The 20,975-nt window shown below is 42.5% G+C and overlaps 1 protein-coding gene across 2 annotated transcripts in view; it reads left to right on the plus strand.

The window, feature by feature from the left end:
* CPQ (carboxypeptidase Q) overlaps positions 1-20,975 on the plus strand; it is a 248,519-nt gene that overhangs the window by 179,930 nt on the left and 47,614 nt on the right. For both annotated transcript variants that reach the window (XM_039527638.1, XM_039527636.1), the window contains exon 8: positions 49-140. In XM_039527638.1, the coding sequence (XP_039383572.1) occupies positions 49-140 (92 nt within the window). The remainder of the gene's footprint in view (positions 1-48; positions 141-20,975) is intronic.

Raw genomic sequence — 20,975 nt, forward strand, 5'->3', positions numbered from 1 at the left:
AATAGAACATTTGGGACTAAAAGCCATATTTAATTTTGTATGTCTTAGGGCTCCGCCCCAAAAGAACTCTGCGGTTGGTGCTGTGGACGGCGGAAGAACCAGGAGGGGTGGGTGCTGAGCAGTACTACCAGTTACACAAGGTAAATAATGTAATAAAATAATCTGTTACAGTATTTGCTTTTTTGACTGAGAATACTAGATTTTCAAAATGTCAGACTCTTCGTCTAACTAAATGTATAGAGTCCAGTTCTGCCTGCAGATACATAGGCACTACTTTATGTCCCAGATGTTGTGACTCTGTGTTTTAATATAATCCTTTTAAAGAAAGTTCCATCCTCTTGTGCTTAGCTTCCATTGGTTTGTTAATGTAACTCTCTGACTCAGACATTCATTTGGCTTGCAAAAGGGAAAAATGATAGGGGCTTCTCATTTGAAGGTCAAAAGTTAAGGGGTATGATAAGCTCTGCATGTACTTTACATGATCTACCATGCCATGTCACAAAGCTGTTATGAAGCAAATATTTCATAAGGATATCTGCTATGGAGTGAGCAATCCATACACATTGGCAATATTAATCCATTTAATTTACCCTTTATATTTCTGTTTCTTTGCATGTTGTATAATGCACTGAAATGTAATGAATAAGCTAGTAAAGAGAGAACTCTCTTTGGAAGCACAGATATATAACATTTTAATGGTGAGTACGATCTAAAATGTTTTCAGCCAAGTATTATTTACTGTATGGGATCAAGGACATTTTAAATGCCATCACTAGCTATTTTTGATGATGCTAAATAAAATTATAAAACTCTTTTTGAGGATTGGTATTTAGGAGGAAAATATCACATAATATTATTTCCATATTAGCTGTGCACAGTTGTCTCTTCAAAGGATTGCATGACATGAAGGATAACTTCATAAAATTGTCTTGGAGCCAACAATTTTCAAAATATAAACATTTTGTAGGAAGCTAACCCTGTAATCATATAACTAACTCCGGATTTTTATCTGTGTTTTGTGATCCCTTATTTGGTAGTAGTTAATCTCAACAATGCTTAAACCTGCAATGCAAAGCCAAGAAATTGATGAAGAAAAATGTGTTTAAAGTTTTTGTTCTACCATGACAGCAGGTTTTTTCAGAATACATGTCTTGCAATAAAATTCCTGCCAGTGTGTTTATGATGTTATTGTTGCCCCTTTTTTGAACTTAGTGCAAGTAGAATTTCAGGACTCCATTGATGTTCTAGTTGGAAGCAGAAGTTAATGGAGTCTGGTATTTTCTCTGATATAGTTTTATTTATTGACAAAGAAGTACAAAGTCCTGTGTTTCTGAATGCAGGAATTAAATAGCAGGAAACAGCTTCTTTTGCTTACAGCACCAAGAGCACTCTTTTCAGGCTGCACCCCAGGCCCCAAAACCTCTCCCCGGCTTTCTTCCAGAGACAGTCATTATGATTTCAGTTGGTCCTTCAGTCTGTCCCTCACTCTCTGTCATTTTTTTCAGTTTTCTGTGGCCTGGTCTACTCGGGAAAGCTTATATCGGCATAGCTAAGACCTGGTCTATGCTGGGCGAGTGGGGGATCAGTCTAAGTTACGCAACTTCAGCTATGTGAATAATGTAGCTGAAGTCGACATACTTAGATCTACTTACCACGGTGTCTTCACTGCACTAGGTCGACTGCTGACGCTCCCCCATCGACTCTTCCTTCGCTTCTCGCTCTGGTGGAGTACCGGAGTCGACAGGAGAGCGCTCGCTGGTCGATTTATTGCGTCTTCACTGTTCTACAAAGGTTACCAGCTGAACCCTAAAGTCCTACTGAACCTTTTGCAGCACCTCAGACATGCAGAATCTGAGTTTTGTGGCTCCCTAGAATCCCTCAAACCTGTTGAAACACTTTGGATTCAAAGTGAGTACCTCCCCCGGACCCTAAATCTGGTGAAGAATTAATTCACTAGAACTACTGCTACTGTCGCAGCCTCTTAATTTCCTGTTAAGTAAGTCTCAGGCCATTTTGTGAAGTAGTCCATAGCTACCAGCAAATAATGACTGCCTGCCTCTGTCTCAGGCAAGGGCCCAAGAACATGAATGGCAATGCACTCCATTGGTGCCCCCACAAGATACTGCTGCAAAGAGCTACTCCCAGTGCCCTTCTTTGCAATGTAAGCATCACATTTCCTGCACTACCTTTCTACATCCTCCCTGCACTTTACCCAATAGAAATTCTCCCTTAACTTGGCTAAGGTTTTTGCAATCTCAAAATGTCCATCAGTTTTGATCTCATGACATAACCTCAAAACTTATTTTCAATGTACCTGACAACCTGCTGGTGCCTGTTTCTATCACCCACTGGTTTCTACCATCTTCTGTACAATATTTTGACTTTAAATTCCAAGTTTTTCTAGTGTGACTAGAAACCTTTTATTGTGGTGTTGTGAGGGGACACTATATTCCAGGCTGACTGCATTTGCCGGTTGATTTTCCACTCACACTGTATCCCTGTATGAGGATTCTTTCTTTGGGAGAGTTTTAATTGCTCTGGGGTCCATTCCTGCAACTCCATCCCCATTGTTCCAGGGATGAATTAAGAACATAGGCACTTCTGAAAAGTCAAGAAAGAGAGCCACATCCATTCCCTTGAGCAACTAATTCCTTGCTCTCCTACTTGGGGCAGTGTTTCCAATTGGCCTCCCAATAAGGCTGTTTGGACAAGGCATCAGCCTTACCATGCTTATGACCTAACCACTGTCTGACTGTGAAATCCTAACCCTGCTGTTATTCCAACCAACAGTCAAGGCTGTTCCTCAGGATTCCTGGATTTAATGAGCCATTGCAAGGAAGCCTGTCCTGTCCTGTCCAGAAACTTCCTTCCATACAAGTAATGATGAAAATTTTCTATAGCTGTAACCACTGCTAGGAGTTCCTTTCTGGTGGTGCAGTAATTTCTCTCAGGAGACCTTAGATTTTTGCTATAGTAAGCTGCCACCCTCTCAAGTCCCTTGTGTTGTGCCAATACTGCCCCCAAACTTTAGTTACTAGCATCTGTATCAAATATGAAAAGGGTTTTGAAACATAGATAGGCCCAGACAGGAGCAGTCAGTAGAGCCTTTTTTAACTCTCAAAATGCTACATTTTGCTCTGCTGACCACTGAAATGGTTTCCCTTTCTCACACAACCGATGCAGTATTTTGCAATATTGGCAAACCCACAAATGGACTTTCTGGAACAGGAGCAGAGGCCTATAAAACTCTGCACATCTGTGAGTGTCTGGGAAGTTGGCCAGCTTTGTACATCCTCCAATTTTCTTTTTGTCAGTGGATATTCACTCCTTACTAATTGTGCGCCTTTGAGGTAGATTACCTTTTTTTGGAATACCTTACATTTCTTTGAGTTCAGTTTCAAATTGTCTGCCTTCAGCTTATCACAGGCCATTTGTAAATGTTTTAGTTCCTGTTCAAAGGTTTTAGCATGTACCAGGATATCATCTGGGTATAACAAACAGCCTGAGAGGGGCATGCAACATAATACTGTCTCTGTTAGCCTCTCAAATGTGGCTGTTGCATTGTACAAGCCAAAAGCCATCACTTTAAGCCATAAGCCTTGTCCTGCTGTGAAAGCAGTTTTTCCCCTGTTGTTTGGATCCACCTCTACTTGCCAATACTCACTTTTAACATCCACTGTGAAAAACCAAACTGACACTGCTACAGCATCCCAGGTATCATCTGTTTGTGGTAATGGATAAGAAACCTTTGAAGTGATTTCATTTAATTTTTTATAGTCCACACAGAATTCGGTGCTGCCATCCTTTTTCTTATCCACACAATGAGCCTTCCTGATAAATTTCCTCAATGCCTGGAGTATCTCTTCCCTTTTTTGTTATTGGTAACTGCTGAGGTGGCTGTTTAATGGGTTGATTTCCCACAGTATCAATCTTGTGCTGAATCAGTGCAATACAACCTATATTTTTATTGGCTCAGGAGAACAACTCCTGATTCTTAACCACAAACTCTTAGACTGTTCTGCTGTTCCCCATTTGAGTGTACAGCACTGCTCAGGTACAAGCCCAGTAGAAACTCTGGGAACTCACCTTCCCCCTTGCAGTTTTCTTCTATAGCAGTATTTAACAGATCCATTGGTTGACATTTTGCAACTGCAGTTTTTTTTGTTTTTTGTTTTGTTTTTTTTACTATTTGCTGCTTGTCAGAAACATTCAGCAAACAAACAGGGATTGATTAATGTTTCGTAGCCACAAGAACTTTAGCAGCTAAGATTCCCCTGAAACTCTGGCTCTCAGAACAGGTTTCAGCCACTCCCCATCTTTTCCTGGCTGGAAAGCTACCACAGCATGTAGCTGTTGTAATGGTTTATACCCCCGGAGCAGGACAATTAGTTCACTGCACACCAGTTATCTACAAACCATTCGTCTCACTTGGGCCATATCTTTAAAGGGAATTTCCAAGGACAGACTCTGTAAGACACTTTTCCTGGCATGGATTACATCGTTATCAGCCATAATGGAATCTAAGCCAATTACTTGCTCATCCACTATTTCAACCACCCAGACTTCTTGCTTTAATTTAAGATCCAATTGTCAAACCCAATTTTTAGATGGGTGCTGTTGTGCCAGTCATTATCTCCATGTGAGACCAATTAGGCAGTTCAGTTCTGGATCCCCTATTCCCTTATTTTCTTATCATGTCTGGTCTAATAACTCTTTTATGATTGAACATGTATCAGCTATGACTATACACATCACAGATCCTATTACACACTGTGTAGACAAACTCCCATTATTATTGTTTAACTGTCCAGTCACAAACAAAAACTGTGAGGCTGTCCTCGTACCTCCAAGCTTTGCCCCTTCAGCTTGTTTCCTGAACTGGGAGGGAGGCTTTCTCTAGACACTTGTGGCAGAGTACTAGTGTGATGTTACCTCAGGTACAATCTGGACTGATGGTTGTTTCCCCTCAGTTCTCCAGCCCACAGTGCCTTTTACACTGCTTCACTGTGAGAGTAACCATTCCTGGTCTGCTCACACACAATCCAGCATGTAAATCACTCGCAGCTATACTGTATGAGTGCTATAGCCAACCACCCATGAATTACATTGCAGGGCAACACCAGCAAACTCCCAGTCTCAGACTTCCCCCAGAAATATGCGTCTTGTGCTGCCCAGCACCCTCCTGGACAATACAAGCTCATATAAACTCTGTCATTTCATTAATAGAAAATTATATTCACAAATCTTGTTATCTCAAATGAAGTTTCCCAAATACTTCAATTCAAACACTGATTTAGATAAAACAATAAAACACATTTATTAACTACTGAAAGATAGATTTTAAGTGACTACAAATAATGAGGCATAGAAGTCAGAATTGGTTACAAGGAAGTAAAAGGTAAAATGCAACTAACTCTTCACACAGTATGCTTTGTAAAAAATTTAACATAGTCTGTAAAAGGAATGAACTTAGGGGTACAGACTGTCCAAATGAGCTTTTAACAGAACTGTTAGAATCATAGAATTTAGGGCTAGAAGGGACCTCAAAAGGCCATCTAGTCCAGCCTCCTGCACTGAGGCAGACCCCAGTAAACTTAGACCAACCCTGACAGGTGTTTGTCCAACCTGTTCTTAAACACTTCCAATGATCAAGATTCCACAACCTCCCATGGAAGCCTGCTCCAGAACTTAACTACCCATGTAGTTAGAACATTTTTCCTAATATCTAACCTAAATCTCCCTTGCTGCAGATTAAGCCTAGTACTAGTTTTCCTACCTTCATTGCACATAGAGAACAATTGATCGCCATCCTCTTTATAACACCTCTTAACATATTCGAAGACTGTTATCAGGTCCCCTCTCAGTCTTCTTGTCTCAAGACTAAACATGCCCAGTTTTCTTAACCTTTTATCATTTTTGTTGCTGACCTCTGTCTATCGCCAGTTTATCCTTAAAGGCCTTGGTGGTATCTGGGTATGACAGGAGCACAAGTCTCTGCCAGTCCTCAGCCAGTTCAGGTGGGTTTTCTTCTGTCCTCTCCTTCTAGCTTTTAGCTGTGCCCCAGGCAGCTTAGATTGATGACTAACTCCAAACTGCATGTCAAGAGCTTGCACCAGATCTGGATAACTCAGTCTCATTTCTGGTGGTAAGCTCTGCAGTACAATCAGAGCTGGGCCACCAAAGTTGGCTGCTAGTAACACCCCGTTGTTGTCCTTCTTCTTAGCCACTCATTTGAGCTACTGTATAACATTGAATTGAATCAAATAACCTCCCAGAGAGTTTTTCCCTCAAAGATAGTGAGTGGGATTTTGGACTATTTCAGCTGGGACAGCCTGACCTCTCCCCTCTGGGCCTCTGTGAGTAACAAAGGAGGTAGAAAACTGTTGTTAATGTCCAGTCCTAACCCTAGTCCTCTGATTGGTTCAATTAATCATCCAGGTAGCTGCCATCCACCGCGATCATCGAGTCTTTGAATTCCTTATGGTTACAAGGAAGTAAAAGGTAAAATGCAACTAACTCTTCACACAGTATGCTTTGTAAAAAATTTAACATAGTCTGTAAAAGGAATGAACTTAGGGGTACAGACTGTCCAAATGAGCTTTTAACAGAACTGTTAGAATCATAGAATTTAGGGCTAGAAGGGACCTCAAAAGGCCATCTAGTCCAGCCTCCTGCACTGAGGCAGACCCCAGTAAACTTAGACCAACCCTGACAGGTGTTTGTCCAACCTGTTCTTAAACACTTCCAATGATCAAGATTCCACAACCTCCCAAAAACTTATGGAGTTTTTAGCTCCATAAGTCCTGGCTGCAGCTCATCTCTGTTAGCAAGTTCCAAGTTGGCCGAAAATTGCTTCATCTCCAATTTTTCTGGTGTATGACTGAGATAATTTGCTGGTCACCTCATGAATCCATGTTACTGTTCCAGCCTGGGTGTTCTGCAGCTGGGTTTCCTAATCTGTCCAGGTACTTCATAGTTGCTGCTCCAACACAGAACTCATCTCAGCCTACAAATCCTCTCTGAGCCTTTTCCAGGACATCTCCAGCTTTGCTCCTTTTTTGACCCAAGCAGCTAGTTGAATTTCAGGGCTCGGGGGATGTAGAAATATATGGAGTCTGGTATTTTCTCTTAAGTCTTGTTTATTTACAAAGAATGCACAAAGCCTTGTGTCTCTGGACACAGAAGTCATCAAATGGCACAGCACCATTTTTGCTCACAGCACCAAGAGCACTCTTTTCAACTTGCACTATTTGCAACTTGCTCAAAAACCTCTTCCCAGGTTTCTTCTAATTAGCCATTGTGATTTCAGCTGCTCCTTCAGTCTATCTCTTTTGCAGTTTTCTGTGTGTTCTCTCCCCTCTGCACCCACCTCTTCACACAATACCTAGCCGAACCCACCACAACGGACCTACTTTTTGGGCAGATCCTATAATTTTTTGTTTGAGGTATAACTGTCTCTTACAGCTGACAGTAACTGTAACTGTCTCTTACAGCTGTTTTGAATGGGGGATTCATTCACACATCTAGTTGAATGAGGTTTTAATTCAGCCCATAACAAGGTTTCACTTAGCTCATAACATTATTTAACTTAAAAGAACAAATAACTGGAAGTTTCATTTTGAGAGGGAGGCACAGAATTAAAAATTCACTGTGAAAAAATAAATGGAATTAAATCACATTGAATGTAGTGGAAAACAATGATATAATGGCTTGAGTTAACATCACAATGGTGCCATATAAGGAACAGTGGGAGTGGGTCCCAATTTGCTTCTTTACTAGTGTGCTTTAAAATAGGCATTGGATAATGTGGATTCCTACGCACCTATTATATCAACACTATTAGGACATTTTAGACTTATCAGGGTTTGTCTGCATGGGAAGGGGGTGGTTTAACCTTCAGTAACATGAGTGAGGCCATGTCTAAACTGCACAGTTTTGATGACAAAAGGTAGCTCACTGAGAATTAAACTCCCCAAGTAGACAAGCCCTCAGTTGGTAGATATGTCAAAGAGGACACTTGGACAGGTTTGTTGTGGTATCGTTGGAGGAGAATAGTGTCTCTTAAATGCTGGATTGATCACTGACGCTATGGTGTTCAGATGGTCTAAGTAGAAACAAAACAGGAGATTATATAACAAGAATTTTATGTAAATCCTTTCCAAAAATCCATGTATGCAGGAGATGGAGACACAGCAGACACACTGTACTATATGCATGATGCTGTTAAGGGGGACATTGCCAAAGCAGATGGTGAAGATATCATCCATTTTCACTCTATAAAGAGAATAGGATCTGCCAGGGCTAGCCTAGTAGTCTCTTAAAAAAGAAATGTTACCACTATATGGAATCATGTAATTCTGTTCCCATGCTCTGACAAGAAGTCTGTGCTTGTATGCTGTGGCTAGCCTTGTTTGGTTTTAGGTGTAGATTGATGTAGATGATTACATTTAATAATCAAATTAGCAAATAAAGGCGGTGAATGATACTTAACTCACTTTTAATTTGGCAGAAAAAATTATGTCAATTTTTGTTATTCTATTGCAGTTCACTTCTGGATGTTTTAAGAAGACTGCACAGTTTAACCTAATATGCATTTAATACTTAATTGGAAAAAATAAGTAAGAATCACATTCTCATTTTTATTTATTTTTCCCCTTCTTGCTAATCTACCTACAAGAAATCCTCATTATACATAGTAACCAAATAAAGCAAATTAATTCTGTACATTCTATTTGAGCATGAAAAATATCTTAACCTTTTAATGATTTATTGTGCAAATTTCAGGCAATAGGATTATGATAGCCTGAACTTCTTCTTGGTGGTTATGATTAAAAGTCAAATAAAAGAAATATTTTAAAGGTGCTGTACATCAGCAGAACAGGACATGGATTTCCTTGAAATTGAAATGTTTGTGAGAGTGCAAATGCACTATTCCCATGTGGCAGGGTAGAATAATGAAGATAATAGAGCTGAACAAGTATAAGTACAGTAACTCCTCACTTAAAGTCATCCCAGTTAACGTTGTTTCGTTGTTACATTGCTGATCAATTAGGGAACATGCTCGTTTAAAGTTGTGCAATGCTCCCTTCTAACGTCGTTTGGTAGCCACCTGCTTTGTCCACTGCTTGCAGGAAGAGCAGCCCATTGCAGCTAGCTGGTGGGGGCTTGGAACCAGGGTGGACCGGCAGCCCCCCTATCAGTTCCCCCTATCAGCTCCCCGCTCCCCTAAGTTCCATGTGCAGCAGCTGCCCAGGAGGCTAGCAATTGCAGCTGTCCCTCCCGCCCCACCACCATGTGCTGCTCCTGCCCTCTGCCTTGGAGTTGCTCCCTGAGACTCCTGCTTGCTATGCGGGGGGAGAGGGGAGGAAGAGTGGGGCTAATGTCAGGGTGTCCCCCTCCCCCTGCACCCCGCTTACCCCATCTTCCATAGAGCAGGGGGGACACACAACAGGGCTCAGGATGGAGGGAGCTTGCTGGCAGCAGCTGTGGTCTCAGCAAGCTGATCTAATTAACAAGGCAGTGTACTTAAAGGGGAAATGCGCATCTCTCTCTCTCTCTCTCTCTCTCTCTCTCTCTCTCTCACACACACACACACACACACACACACACACACACACACACACACACACACACACACACAGTGTGTGTCTCTATCTCTGTCTGCGATGCTGTCTCCCCTCCCTCCATTCCTGCCGCCTTGTAGAGTGTGAGAGTTAACCCTTGAGGGCTCAGCCGAGTGCTAGTTCATCATTTAGCAGAAAGGCATTCCCTGGGAAATATCCCACCCTCTGACTTCACCACCTCAACCAAGCTTCACAATCATTATCACTGTGTACCAGTATTAAATTGTTTCTTTAAAACTTATAGTGTGTGTGTGTGTGTGTGTGTGTGTGTGTGTGTGTACATAATATAATATAGGCTTGTCTGGTGAAAAAAAAATCCCTGGAACCCTAACCCCCTCATTTACATAATTCTTAGGGGGAAATTGGATTAGCTTAAAATTGTTTTGCTTAAAGTTGCATTTTTCAGGAACATAACTACAACATTAAGTAAGGAGTTACTGTACTGTAGATGTATGATTTGAAAGATTCTGTATATACAGTTTAGCTGCATAAAATGGAATTGAATTGATTACTTTTTTGCTTTGTCCGTTTAGTTTTAGATTTTAAGAATATTTATTTTCTGGCAAATAGACCCTTGAAGGGTGACATTACCCTAGTGGGAATCGTACAGTTCTGACATAGTTGGTGTAGCAACAGAATAAAGATAATATAGCTACAGGGAGATAATGTTTTAGTAGTAAGTAACTCATAGGCCTATGTATAGCTTTATTTGTAACACTCTCAAGTATTTCTGTGGCTCCCATTATTGCAGTATCTGTGCACTAGATGCATTAATGATGGGGTGTACAGGCTATTTGGTGTTCTACGGAGAGAGTCTCTCAGTCTCTTTGCACCCCGACCTAATGGCACCTGTAAAGTAGTGTACTCACCACCTGAAGCGCCCTCTTGTGTCAGGGTGCAATGATACTAGACGTCCTTGTCTTTGGCACCTCCTACAAGCCCATCTGTCTCTCACTGGGTCTTCTGTGACTCACACTGCTGGCCAAGTCTCACAAAGTTCAGTCCCCTTCCAGAATAACAGAAAGGTCCAACTTGAAAGTTCACAAAATGTCCCAACACAAAAGAGCCTTTGCTCCTCCCCCACCCTCAGGCTATTCCTTGGCCTGTCCTTTGGGGTCAGTCTTCAGTCCCACCTTAGTTCAATATGTCTTCTCTTGGGCTGGCAAGCCCCTTCCTCAGGGGGACCCTCTAGTCTGAGTTGTGACCTAGGGACCCTGTATTAAGCAGCTAGCTCTGCTTTTTCAAACATGCTACTGGTTCCCTTGGCTTCTTTCTACCTTCAAGCCCCATGTGTTGCTTCCCCACAGCTTGTGTTTAAATCAGTCTCCCTTTGGTTCTCTGGCTTCTCCCTAGATCCTCCAAGCTTCTCCTTTATTTGCTGGTCTAACCACTCTTCCATACCTCTTGGGCTCCACTAAAGTATTCTTAACTGACCCTACCTCAGGGCCTCCTTCACAGGAGCCTAAGCTACTCCCTGTGCACCCTCCTACCTCAGGGCTTTTGAATATTTAATATTTTTTAATAGGTGGTAGGGATAAGCCCCATCACAGCACCTATAGGGTTTTGGCCAGGACACCAGGGTAAACTGCCACGGTATATTTAATATATGAATATAGCTGGTCAGGTGTTGCCTCTGAAAAACAGTACCTCCAACAGTGCAGTTTCCACTACCAACACCATACTAAGGCACTTGCTCAGTATCAAATCAAAGGGTAGAGGTCTGCATACTGAATCACCAGTACCATTGCTCATAAAAGTATTACCAGCCAAAATGGTCATTGCTTTTAAATTGAGACAGATTCCTAGATCTTAAAGGGCCTGATTCTCATTTTTACTGAGGCCCCTTTACTCTGGCAGTTGTGGTGTAAATGAGAATCAGGCCCTGTGATGGGGCATCTGTCCCACACTGGCAGAAAAGCGGTTAAAAACAGCCCTAGGAAGGCTGCGCAGGAGGCAGTGAATCACAGAAGGGCTTATAGGAGCAGCCAATCAGGGCCAGGCTGGCCCATATAAGAAGGGCTGCAGGACCTGGAGCTTGAGAAGGGAGGAGGACTGGCTGCCTTGCAAATGGAGGGCAGCAAGCACCCTGGACAGAGCACTGCTGCAGGCAGAGACCCTGAGAGCTAAAGGCAGCTCCTGGCAGGTTGCAGAGATTTGCAGACTGAGGGCAAGGGCAAAGAGGGCGCTGGAGCCACTGAAGGAAGTGGCTGGACCGTGGACTGCAGTTTGCCACTGAAGGGAGTGGCCGGACAGTAGACTGCATGGGGGGGAACAGAGTGTGGCACAGCGGGAGGACAGTGTCACTGAAGTGGACGCCCTGGTCCTGGGAATGATGTGGGTCCAGGAACAGAGGTGATGGCAGGTGAGACACCACCAGAAGAGGGTGCAGTGCTAATTCCCTGGACAGTCAGCAGGAGGCGCCGCAGTGATGAGTCATGCCCTGTCACATGCCCTAAGTCTTCGGTGCAGGGACTGGTATTTAGTGTTTGTTCAGTTGCTAATGCAGTGGGGCCCTGATTGTATAGCTCCTAGGTTTTATACAAATAATTAAAAAAAAAATCTAAAACCACAAAATGTCACAAATACTGCCATTCTGTCCGAATTACACAGGCTAAGAGGAAGGAACTTACCATAATAAGGGTTATTAGCACCCATATTATGGCTCTTTCTGTAGATAAATTTGAGAAAACATGAGTGGCAAATCATATTTATTTAGGAATAGAGATATTACAGAGTCTCCAAGGGAAACGAAAGTATCTCTGCAATTAGAGAGACAGTGGGTGAGGTAATATCTTTTATTGGACTAACCTGTGTTGGTGAGAGAGACAAGCTTTTGGGCTTACAGAGAATTCTTTTTCCCACCTACCTTGTCTCTCTAATATCCTCTTAGACCAACCTGGCTACAACAACACTGACTACAATCTCTACAACTGGAAAACTCAGAAAATTACAATTAAGAGACAATGGGCCAAATTCATACTCTTGTAATTCCATTGAAATCATTGGAAGCATTACATCAAGTGTAAATTTAACTCAAATCATCTTAAAGAAAACTTTCTTACAATAAATCTATGTAGTAATATTGCTATCTCGAGGCAAGTAACGTAAAACTATTTAGGCCGTAATGCACCTGTTGTCCATTGTTGTAATGTTTAGATTAAGACTTGACTGTATCAAAGATACTAACGGGAGCAACTTATTTTGATTTACTTTTGTACTTATTAGAAAAAAGATTTGATCTTTGGCCCTGCTTGGTTATTCCTGCTAACAGAAAATTTCAAAACTTTGATATCTGAATTGTGGTCCTTATTTGCATGCATGCACGCAAGGGAATCAGATGGCTTGAGAGTAAGGAGGCTACTGTTGCTTTCTCTTGCTGCTGAGATGAAGATAATAGGATTTCTCCTTTTAGGTACTTGATGAAAACTCTAAGAATCTAATAACCCCCTGCTTTCCTTTCATTAAGAATGCAGGATGTGTGTGCTAAGGAGTCGAAGTGAGCATGTTATTTCATATCTTGTTGCACAGCCAGGGCATGCCTGCGGCAGGTCCGAGCTGCAGTCATGCAGCTCCACCGAGCCAAATGCCGCGCCTGCTTGGCGCGCTGGTGCCTAGAGCCGCCCCTGTGCACAGCTATGTGTGTGTTTGTTGTGGTTCTGTACCTGCAAAAACAGGTAGGATGACCTTTTTTAAAATGAACAGGAAGAGTTTTTTTCTGTTTTTTTTTTTTTATCAATACATGGCTGCTGCAGTAAAGGAGAAGATAATAGTGCTGGAGAGGAAAAAAGATAAGAATGAAAGACAAATAGGTTTTATGCCTCAGGCTTCAGCTAATTGTTTTTTGAGTGCTTATTTTAGCAATGGTATGACGTCCATCTCACTTATATTGTCCTATATGTTTTAGGCAAATAATGTAACATGGAGATCTGTGTTAGGGAGATCAGTTTGATATCTCTATTTAAGCATTTGTTTGTGAGTCACTAGGATGAGAATGGAAGAAATGGATAAGAAAAGATATTCACACATAAAGATGCAAAAAAGAAAAAGCCACTTCCACTTAATTTTCTACAATCACAGATACTATTTATTACTATCACTTATTGTGCTAATGAGTTGAATGTAGATATAATTACACGAACAATTATATTGGCATGACAGTGATTTTAGTGAGTTATAATATACATTTCTTAATATTAAATTGTGATTATTTTCCAAAGGAGACCTTAATGGAAAAGCAGGCTTTTATAAAACGCAAAAATAGATTGATTCTCCACTGTACCCAAATGAGGACTGACAAGGAGCGAATCATGGCTCTGTGATTCTCAGCTGCATAGTCTCAGCATAAGTTAAGCAGCATATGGGCAATTTTAATTTACATTGCTGAAAAAATGCCCCTTAGGTACTTAAAGCCAGAAGGGAATCAGGTGTCATCGACGCTCTGCTCTGTTCAATGTTGATATCAATCGGCTGTGTGCCTGTTCCCTCTGTGTGCTTCCCCGGGTCTGCACAGATAGCTGACACAGCAGACCCCAAGAGAACCCCCAATGACCACAGACTCTAGTAAGGTACGAAGGCACCTGGGCCAGGTTTATTGTCGAAGAGAAACAGTCTCCATCTCCCCGGCATAGAAGTCCAAGGTGCTGCTAAGGTGCTGCTAGCTAGTACATATGTGCTCCCTGACAATGGACTCCACTCAGTCAGTGGTGGAATTTTCCACTGCCCCCTAGGCCAGACAAAGACACCGCCCCAGGGATGCATTCTTATACACAGGTACAAACAAGTTACACATCACTCCTGACATATTGAGGGGCAACCCCTCTACGTAGTAAGGTGCCACCTCTCACCTTGTACATGTTGATTAGAACAAAACAACTCTATCCATCATATTACCCTTTTGGCCCTGTCATTGGGATGGGTCAGCGTGTTCCTTGTTATCTGTATGGAATGTACAAGTATGCAAATGTTCTGATATCTGGTATCCAGTACCTTTTAGGTATGTCTCTTTTTGCAGCATCAGCCCTTTCCTTGCCAGCTTCTGTGTGCAGGGCCTGCCTCTGGCTCACAGCTTAACTTTGCTTTATGTTAGCAAAGTCTTGACATTACTTTAGTTCAGGCCTCAGGCCTCATACTGGGCCTCTGATACCAAGGTTTATATCTCTGGGCCTCCTCTTACTACATCAGGTTTAGTAGAATCTCACTCCACCATGCCTCCTTCCCTTCCCTTCTCTCCTCTCCCCTCCCCTCCTTTCCTGTGACCTGCCCTTCCCCCACCTCCCCTCCCCACCCCCTGTGATACACACTTTCCCTCCCTTTACTCTGGGTAGCAGAAGCCACCTCAGCTAGATTTGCACTGGTAGGGAATCCACCTACACCTGGGGTATTCTCCAGTGCAAGCCTATGTATGCTTTAAATTCACTTTGTGCACAAGTGCCTCAAGATAAACTTGGCATACTGGAGAATCTGTCCCATAGGCTTCTTATTGTACCACTTTAGTGGGACTTACACTAACTATGTGAGTGCCCTTTCTTGGGTACCCTTGACAAACACTTAAAATATAAGTAATACCTAGTTGACTGTGTCTCTTGGCCCCTGGAGAGCATTGCCCGGTAGAACATGAATATAATGAACATTTAATAGTAAATATGTGCTCAATTTGTTTATTATTCATAAACCTCAGCTGCAAGGAGGACAGACTCAGTGTGTATGAGCAGCCTGTTGATCTCTCTTCAGCTTCCATAGTCTGCAGCTGCCAACACACCTTGACTTCTTGGAGGAACCATCAAGTCTTCCCCGCCTGCCCTTCCATCCAAAGGCTCACTGGAGTTAACGAGGAGACAGCTTTTGAGGATGGATGGCTTTCTGCCCCCAGGTTACAGGCAGGCTGATGTAAAGCTACTGCTGGGATGTGCATTGGATAAGCATTTACAATGTCTGAAAGACCGATTCTGCCATTGATTTTTTCCACAGCTTTAGCTACCATCTTGTCACTGGGCGACATGGGCTGCTTTACAGTTACTTCAGGGCTCCTTTGTCTGGAAGTTGGGGACAGATTGTGAAGGGCATATGGAAAGAGACAAAGTTTGTCTGTTTGCTAACGAAGAGAGAGAGGGATAAACAGACTCCACCTGTAGAAAGAGGTCTCAGATGACAGCTGAAAAGGAATACATGTTGTATTTGCTCCTACTTTGTTTTTCCTCAATACTTCAGTTTCATTTTACTGCATTGGCTCATGAGCAGGACTGGTTGAATAATGAAAGTCTATTTTTGCAAAAGATAAGGAAATGTTAGTTTTGAATTGTTCCAAAAATCAATTTTATTAAAAATATTATTTTTAATGTTATCAAAAAATTTCATTTACTAAAAACCCATGATTTAAGAAATTTAAAAAATTGGTAACCAGTTTGATGTTTTCCATAAAAATTTGTGGGTAAAATGAAAAAAGCCACAATTTTTTTAATTGAAAAACTTCAACAACGTTGACAGTATTTTGGAAGAAAATACACCTCTACCTGGATATAACACTGTCCTCAGGAGCCAAAAAGTCTTACTGCATTATAGGTGAAACCACGTTATATCGAACTTGCTTTGATCCACCGGAGTGCGCAGCCCCGCCCCCAGGATCACTGCTTTACCGCATTGTATACAAATTCGTGTTATATCAGGTTGTGTTATATCAGGGTAGAGATGTATTTGGAAAAAGGGCAGTGATTGAAAAAATAACATTCAGAAAATGTTGATTATTTCTACTCCTGAGCAATAAAGGGGCTTGTATATAATAAGTATCCAGGTCTGAATAACAAAAATCTCTCATTGGCAAAGCTCTCTACTATACTAAAATGGTCAAAAGAGAAAAAATAGCCACAAATAAGACCATGGGTAATCTCAGGGCTACTGTATGTAGCATGTTGCTGTTCTTAATGCTATCTCCTTTTCCTTTTGCAGTTTATATCAATTGAGACTGACACTCAAAACACACAATAACAAATTGTATTGTCTGTGAGGGCTGCCAAACAGAGAGAAACAATAATACACCTACAAAACACATAGACATATTGGTAATTTGTCTTCACCAAGCAAAATGGTAATAATTAAGTAAAAGAGTATAGGTGAAATCTGGACCTTATTTAAATCAATGAGAGTTTTGTCACTAAACTGTATGGAGCAAAGATTAGGGTCGCCACCTTTCTACTCACACAAAACCCTTGCCCTGCCCCCCTTCCTGGCACTCCTCTGAGGCCCTGCCCCCTTCCCTGGCCCTTCTCTGAGGTCCCGCCCCTGCTCACTCCATCCTCCCTCCCTCTGTTGCTCACTCCTCCCATCCTCACTCACTCGCTCATTTTCACTGGGCTGGCTCAGGGGGTTGGGGTGCGGGAAGGGTGAGGGCTCCGGCTGGGGGGACGGGATCTGGTTTGGGGTGCAGGAGGGGGCTCTGGGCTGGATATGGTGGAGCTCTGAGGGGTTCAGAGTATGGGAGGGGGCTCCAAGCTGAGGCAGGGGTTCAGGGTTTGGGAGAGGGTACGGGCTCTTGGCTGGGGGTGGGGCCAGAAATGAAGGGTTCAGGGTGCGGGAGGGGGCTCCAGGTTGGGGAGAGGTTTGGGTGTGTGGAGGGTGAGGGATTTGGGGTGGGGCTGGAGATGACGGATTTGGAATGCAGGGAAGGTGCTCTAGGCAAGGACCGAGGGGTTTGGAGGGCACACAGCTCGTGCCTCCCTTGACACATTCCCACTCCTCCCTTGGGAGGCCTTCCCCATAGTTTGAGAGCTGCAGACCCAGCTGTGTGCTAAAGGCTGCTGGGCCGTGTGGCTGGGTCTGGTTTCCTGGCTGCCTGGCACAGTAGAGTGTGGGCTGCCCAGCCTACCGTGGTAGGGGTCTGGGATCTGGGCTGCTGGCTGGCCCCACACAGCAGGGGTCTGGGGCTGCCGCCCGGCCATCTACAGCAGGGGTCCGGGATCGGGGCTGCCACTCGGTCCCGCAATGTCTGAGGTCAGGTCTGTCGCCCAGCCCCACACAGCGGGTGTCTGGAGCCCAGGGCTGTCGGCCATCCCCGCATGGTGGGGTCCAAGGTCTGGGGCTCCCAGCCCCACAAGGTCGGGATCTGGGCTGCTGCCTGGCTGCCCTGCTTCACGGCCGGGTCCAGGTCCGGGGTGCCATCTGGCCTCCTGCCCAGGGCTCTGCTCCTGGCCCCGCTCTGTGGAGGGATTTCTGTGTGGGAGGCACTGAACATAGGGGTCTGTGGGAGGGCTCGGGGAGTGGGGAGCACACTGTGGTTCTCAATCTGTGGCTCAGGTAACACATTGTGTTACAGCCCACAATGATAAATAGGTTGAGAACCACTGGTCTAGAGCAGGGGCAGGCAACCTATGGCACGTGTGCCGAAGGCGGCACATGAGCTGATTTTCAGTGGCACTCACACTGCCCAGGTCCTGGCCACCGGTCCAGGGGGCTCTGCATTTTAATTTAATTTTAAATGAAGTTTCTTAACCATTTTAAAAACCTATTTACTTTACATACAACAATAGTTTAGTTATATATTAGAGACTTATAGAAAGGGACCGTCTAAAAACGTTAAAATGTATTACTGGCATGCGAAACCTTAAATTAGAGTGAATAAATGAAGACTCGGCACACCACTTCTGAAAGGTTGCCAGCCCTTGGTCTAGAGGTACAAAACATAGGTCCAGCTAAGTGCAACAGAAAAATCTTTCACCTGACTATTGAGAGGGATAAAGAATCCTCCTTGTACAATGCCTCACAGGAAGGTTCTCCCATTTAATAACAGGGTAACTTGTATGGAAATATTCCAAGTAACGCTTCCCTGGACTTTTGCTGTCCTCGCTCTTTTGGAGTATGAATTGTGCTTTTCTACTGTATTCTGAGACCAGCTCATCTCTACTTCCTAACAGCTGTTCTGAATTTTTTCTTCAGTTTCCATTTATGCCATTTTGCTTTGTTAACTGAGCTTGGCTAAAAATAGCAACTCAAATTGACATTATAGTGATATATGAGTTTTAAAAATAATCTAATTGGTTTTCTTTTTTACCTGCAAGTTACACACTTAGGCTTTTAGCATATTTTCATACCACATTTTCCATACTCATTTTCCATTACCAGGCTAATAAACCTGTTGTGTTGATTTAGACATGTATATAGTTACTTGAGTGAGGTGATTATCATTTGACTATATCTAGTATGAGAAGGTTATTGCAATACTATATTTAGATCCAAATTGCTTAGGATCAAATCCTGACATACAAGTGTAGGTGTTTCCTAATGCTAAGTGTAATTCAGTAGCAGAAAACTTGAGGGAGACTGCCAAACTCGCATCATGTCCCATATACTGGAACAAATATTTAACCAGCAAATCAAGGGCAATATTTTGTCGTAAAAGGAAACTCTAGTGCTTTCCTTGTAAAGTGGTGAGTCTTCTAAATTAGGACTGGTGGTAGAACCAGTCAAGAACAGCTAAGCCACTGGACTCTTCTTTCTTTCTTCCAAATTATCTTTAGGATTCTCAGGTTTATAGAAAGGAGATAAGTGTATTTTAAATAGCCCAAATGCTGCCAAAGCCTTTTAGAACAGCTTGCTCCACCCTGCCCCCTGTTTAATCTGGGAGTTTTGGTTTCCCAGTGCTGCAGCTCTGAAAAAGGAAATTCAGTGACTCAGTAGATAAGTCATGAGACTTTGGGAACATGGTTTGAGTCTCATGCCTGACAAACCATCATCATCCCTGTTAAGTATTAAGGGTTTTTTTTAACTAAACAGTTGACTTCCTGGCTGACTAGGATTCCCAGTTCCTGGTCTTAGTGGGGCTTGTTACCTTTCTGACAGAATCAATACCTTCATAGTCTCATGAGATCCAGATGTTTCGGCTCCTTTTATAGATTGAAAGGACTTGGCTGTGATTTCATGGTTTTAGCTGCTTGCCTTATGGGTTGAAAGGGAGGAGGGGTTATACGCTTAAAATGTGTTTTAGCTTTGTTTGGTAAGAATACATATTTAAAAATAAATGAGGGAAAATACGGGCAGGGATCAGTCTATTTGCATATGCGAGCAATAAACTCTATGTTGATGCATTTCAAAGTTTAAATGTAAGCAATAGATGTAATAAGCCAGAAAGAAGTTACCTCTTTTGTGGCAGATTTATCCTGCATTAAATCTAGTTTATGTACAGGATCAAGTCACAGGAATGTAAAGGATAAATGTCATTAGTGTGAAGAGAGTTAGGCAGGCAACTCCCATTAACAAGAGCCAGTGTGTTTCATTTAATTCTCTGTGCTGTGTATCATGGTGAGAAGTATACCATTAAGTATGTTGCATTATTGCAAGTTGCAGCAAATACATTGGCCCCTGACAAAAGTGATTATCTCAGTGGCCTGAGTTTTTAATGAGCTTGCATATGAATGAAATTTTCAGTACAGGGAGAGGTGGAGGGAACAGCTGAGCCCACAGTTATTCTGTAATCCTACAGTTATATTCCAGTGTTTGCTTATGAGAACAAAATGCAGTCTCAGCCTGTTTTGATAAACAGCAGTTACCTCTGCACCATCTAAAGGAAATAAAGGACAGTCTTACATGAAACATATTTCTTCCCTCATACACAGGAACCTTAGTATCTTATTACAAATGCTCAAGTTGGTGTGGTGAAATCAGCCCAGACCACCTCTTGTGGAGCCTACGTTACTGTTGTTTTCTAAATACACTTTGCATATACATGCAATTACTCATTACATTCTAATGGACAAAATGCTTTAAAAAGATAGTCTTCTCAAGGATAAAGAGCAGTTCTAACCTTTGTGGCCTCTTTCTTCCTCCCCACCCCCACCCCGATCTGGTTTTGCAAGGACATTCTGTTTTCATACCCCTCCAGCATGTGCTAACAATTAAACAGTTACAATATAAAAGAGGAGGAAAAGGGCAGTGTTGTATACTGTGGGTGGTTCATTTTGTCAGTTTAATATTGAAAACATATGTGAACATTTATATAAATAGAAAACAATTGAAGAATGCCATAGCAGCAACTTATAAAATAATTCTACAATGGTTAAGTGGTCTTTTCTGCACACCAGTGTTGCTGATATCTTGACATTTGCTTGGTGTGGCTAATTTTGCCTTTCAGATAATCTTTTTCCCCATATTCATTCTTCCATTCACACCAACACTTCCCTCTACCAGCCACAAATAGTCTGTCTCAATTCATTTACACACTATCGATCACTCTTACTGCACTAGAAACACCTTGTAACATGAGTAGCACCCTACCAAATTCACAGCTATGAAGAACACATCACAGACCATGAAATATAGTCTGCCCCGTGAAATCTGTTCTTGTGCGCTTTTACCCCATATTATACA

Source organism: Mauremys reevesii, linkage group 2, assembly GCF_016161935.1.
Source record: "Mauremys reevesii isolate NIE-2019 linkage group 2, ASM1616193v1, whole genome shotgun sequence".
Classification (NCBI taxonomy): domain Eukaryota; kingdom Metazoa; phylum Chordata; order Testudines; family Geoemydidae; genus Mauremys; species Mauremys reevesii.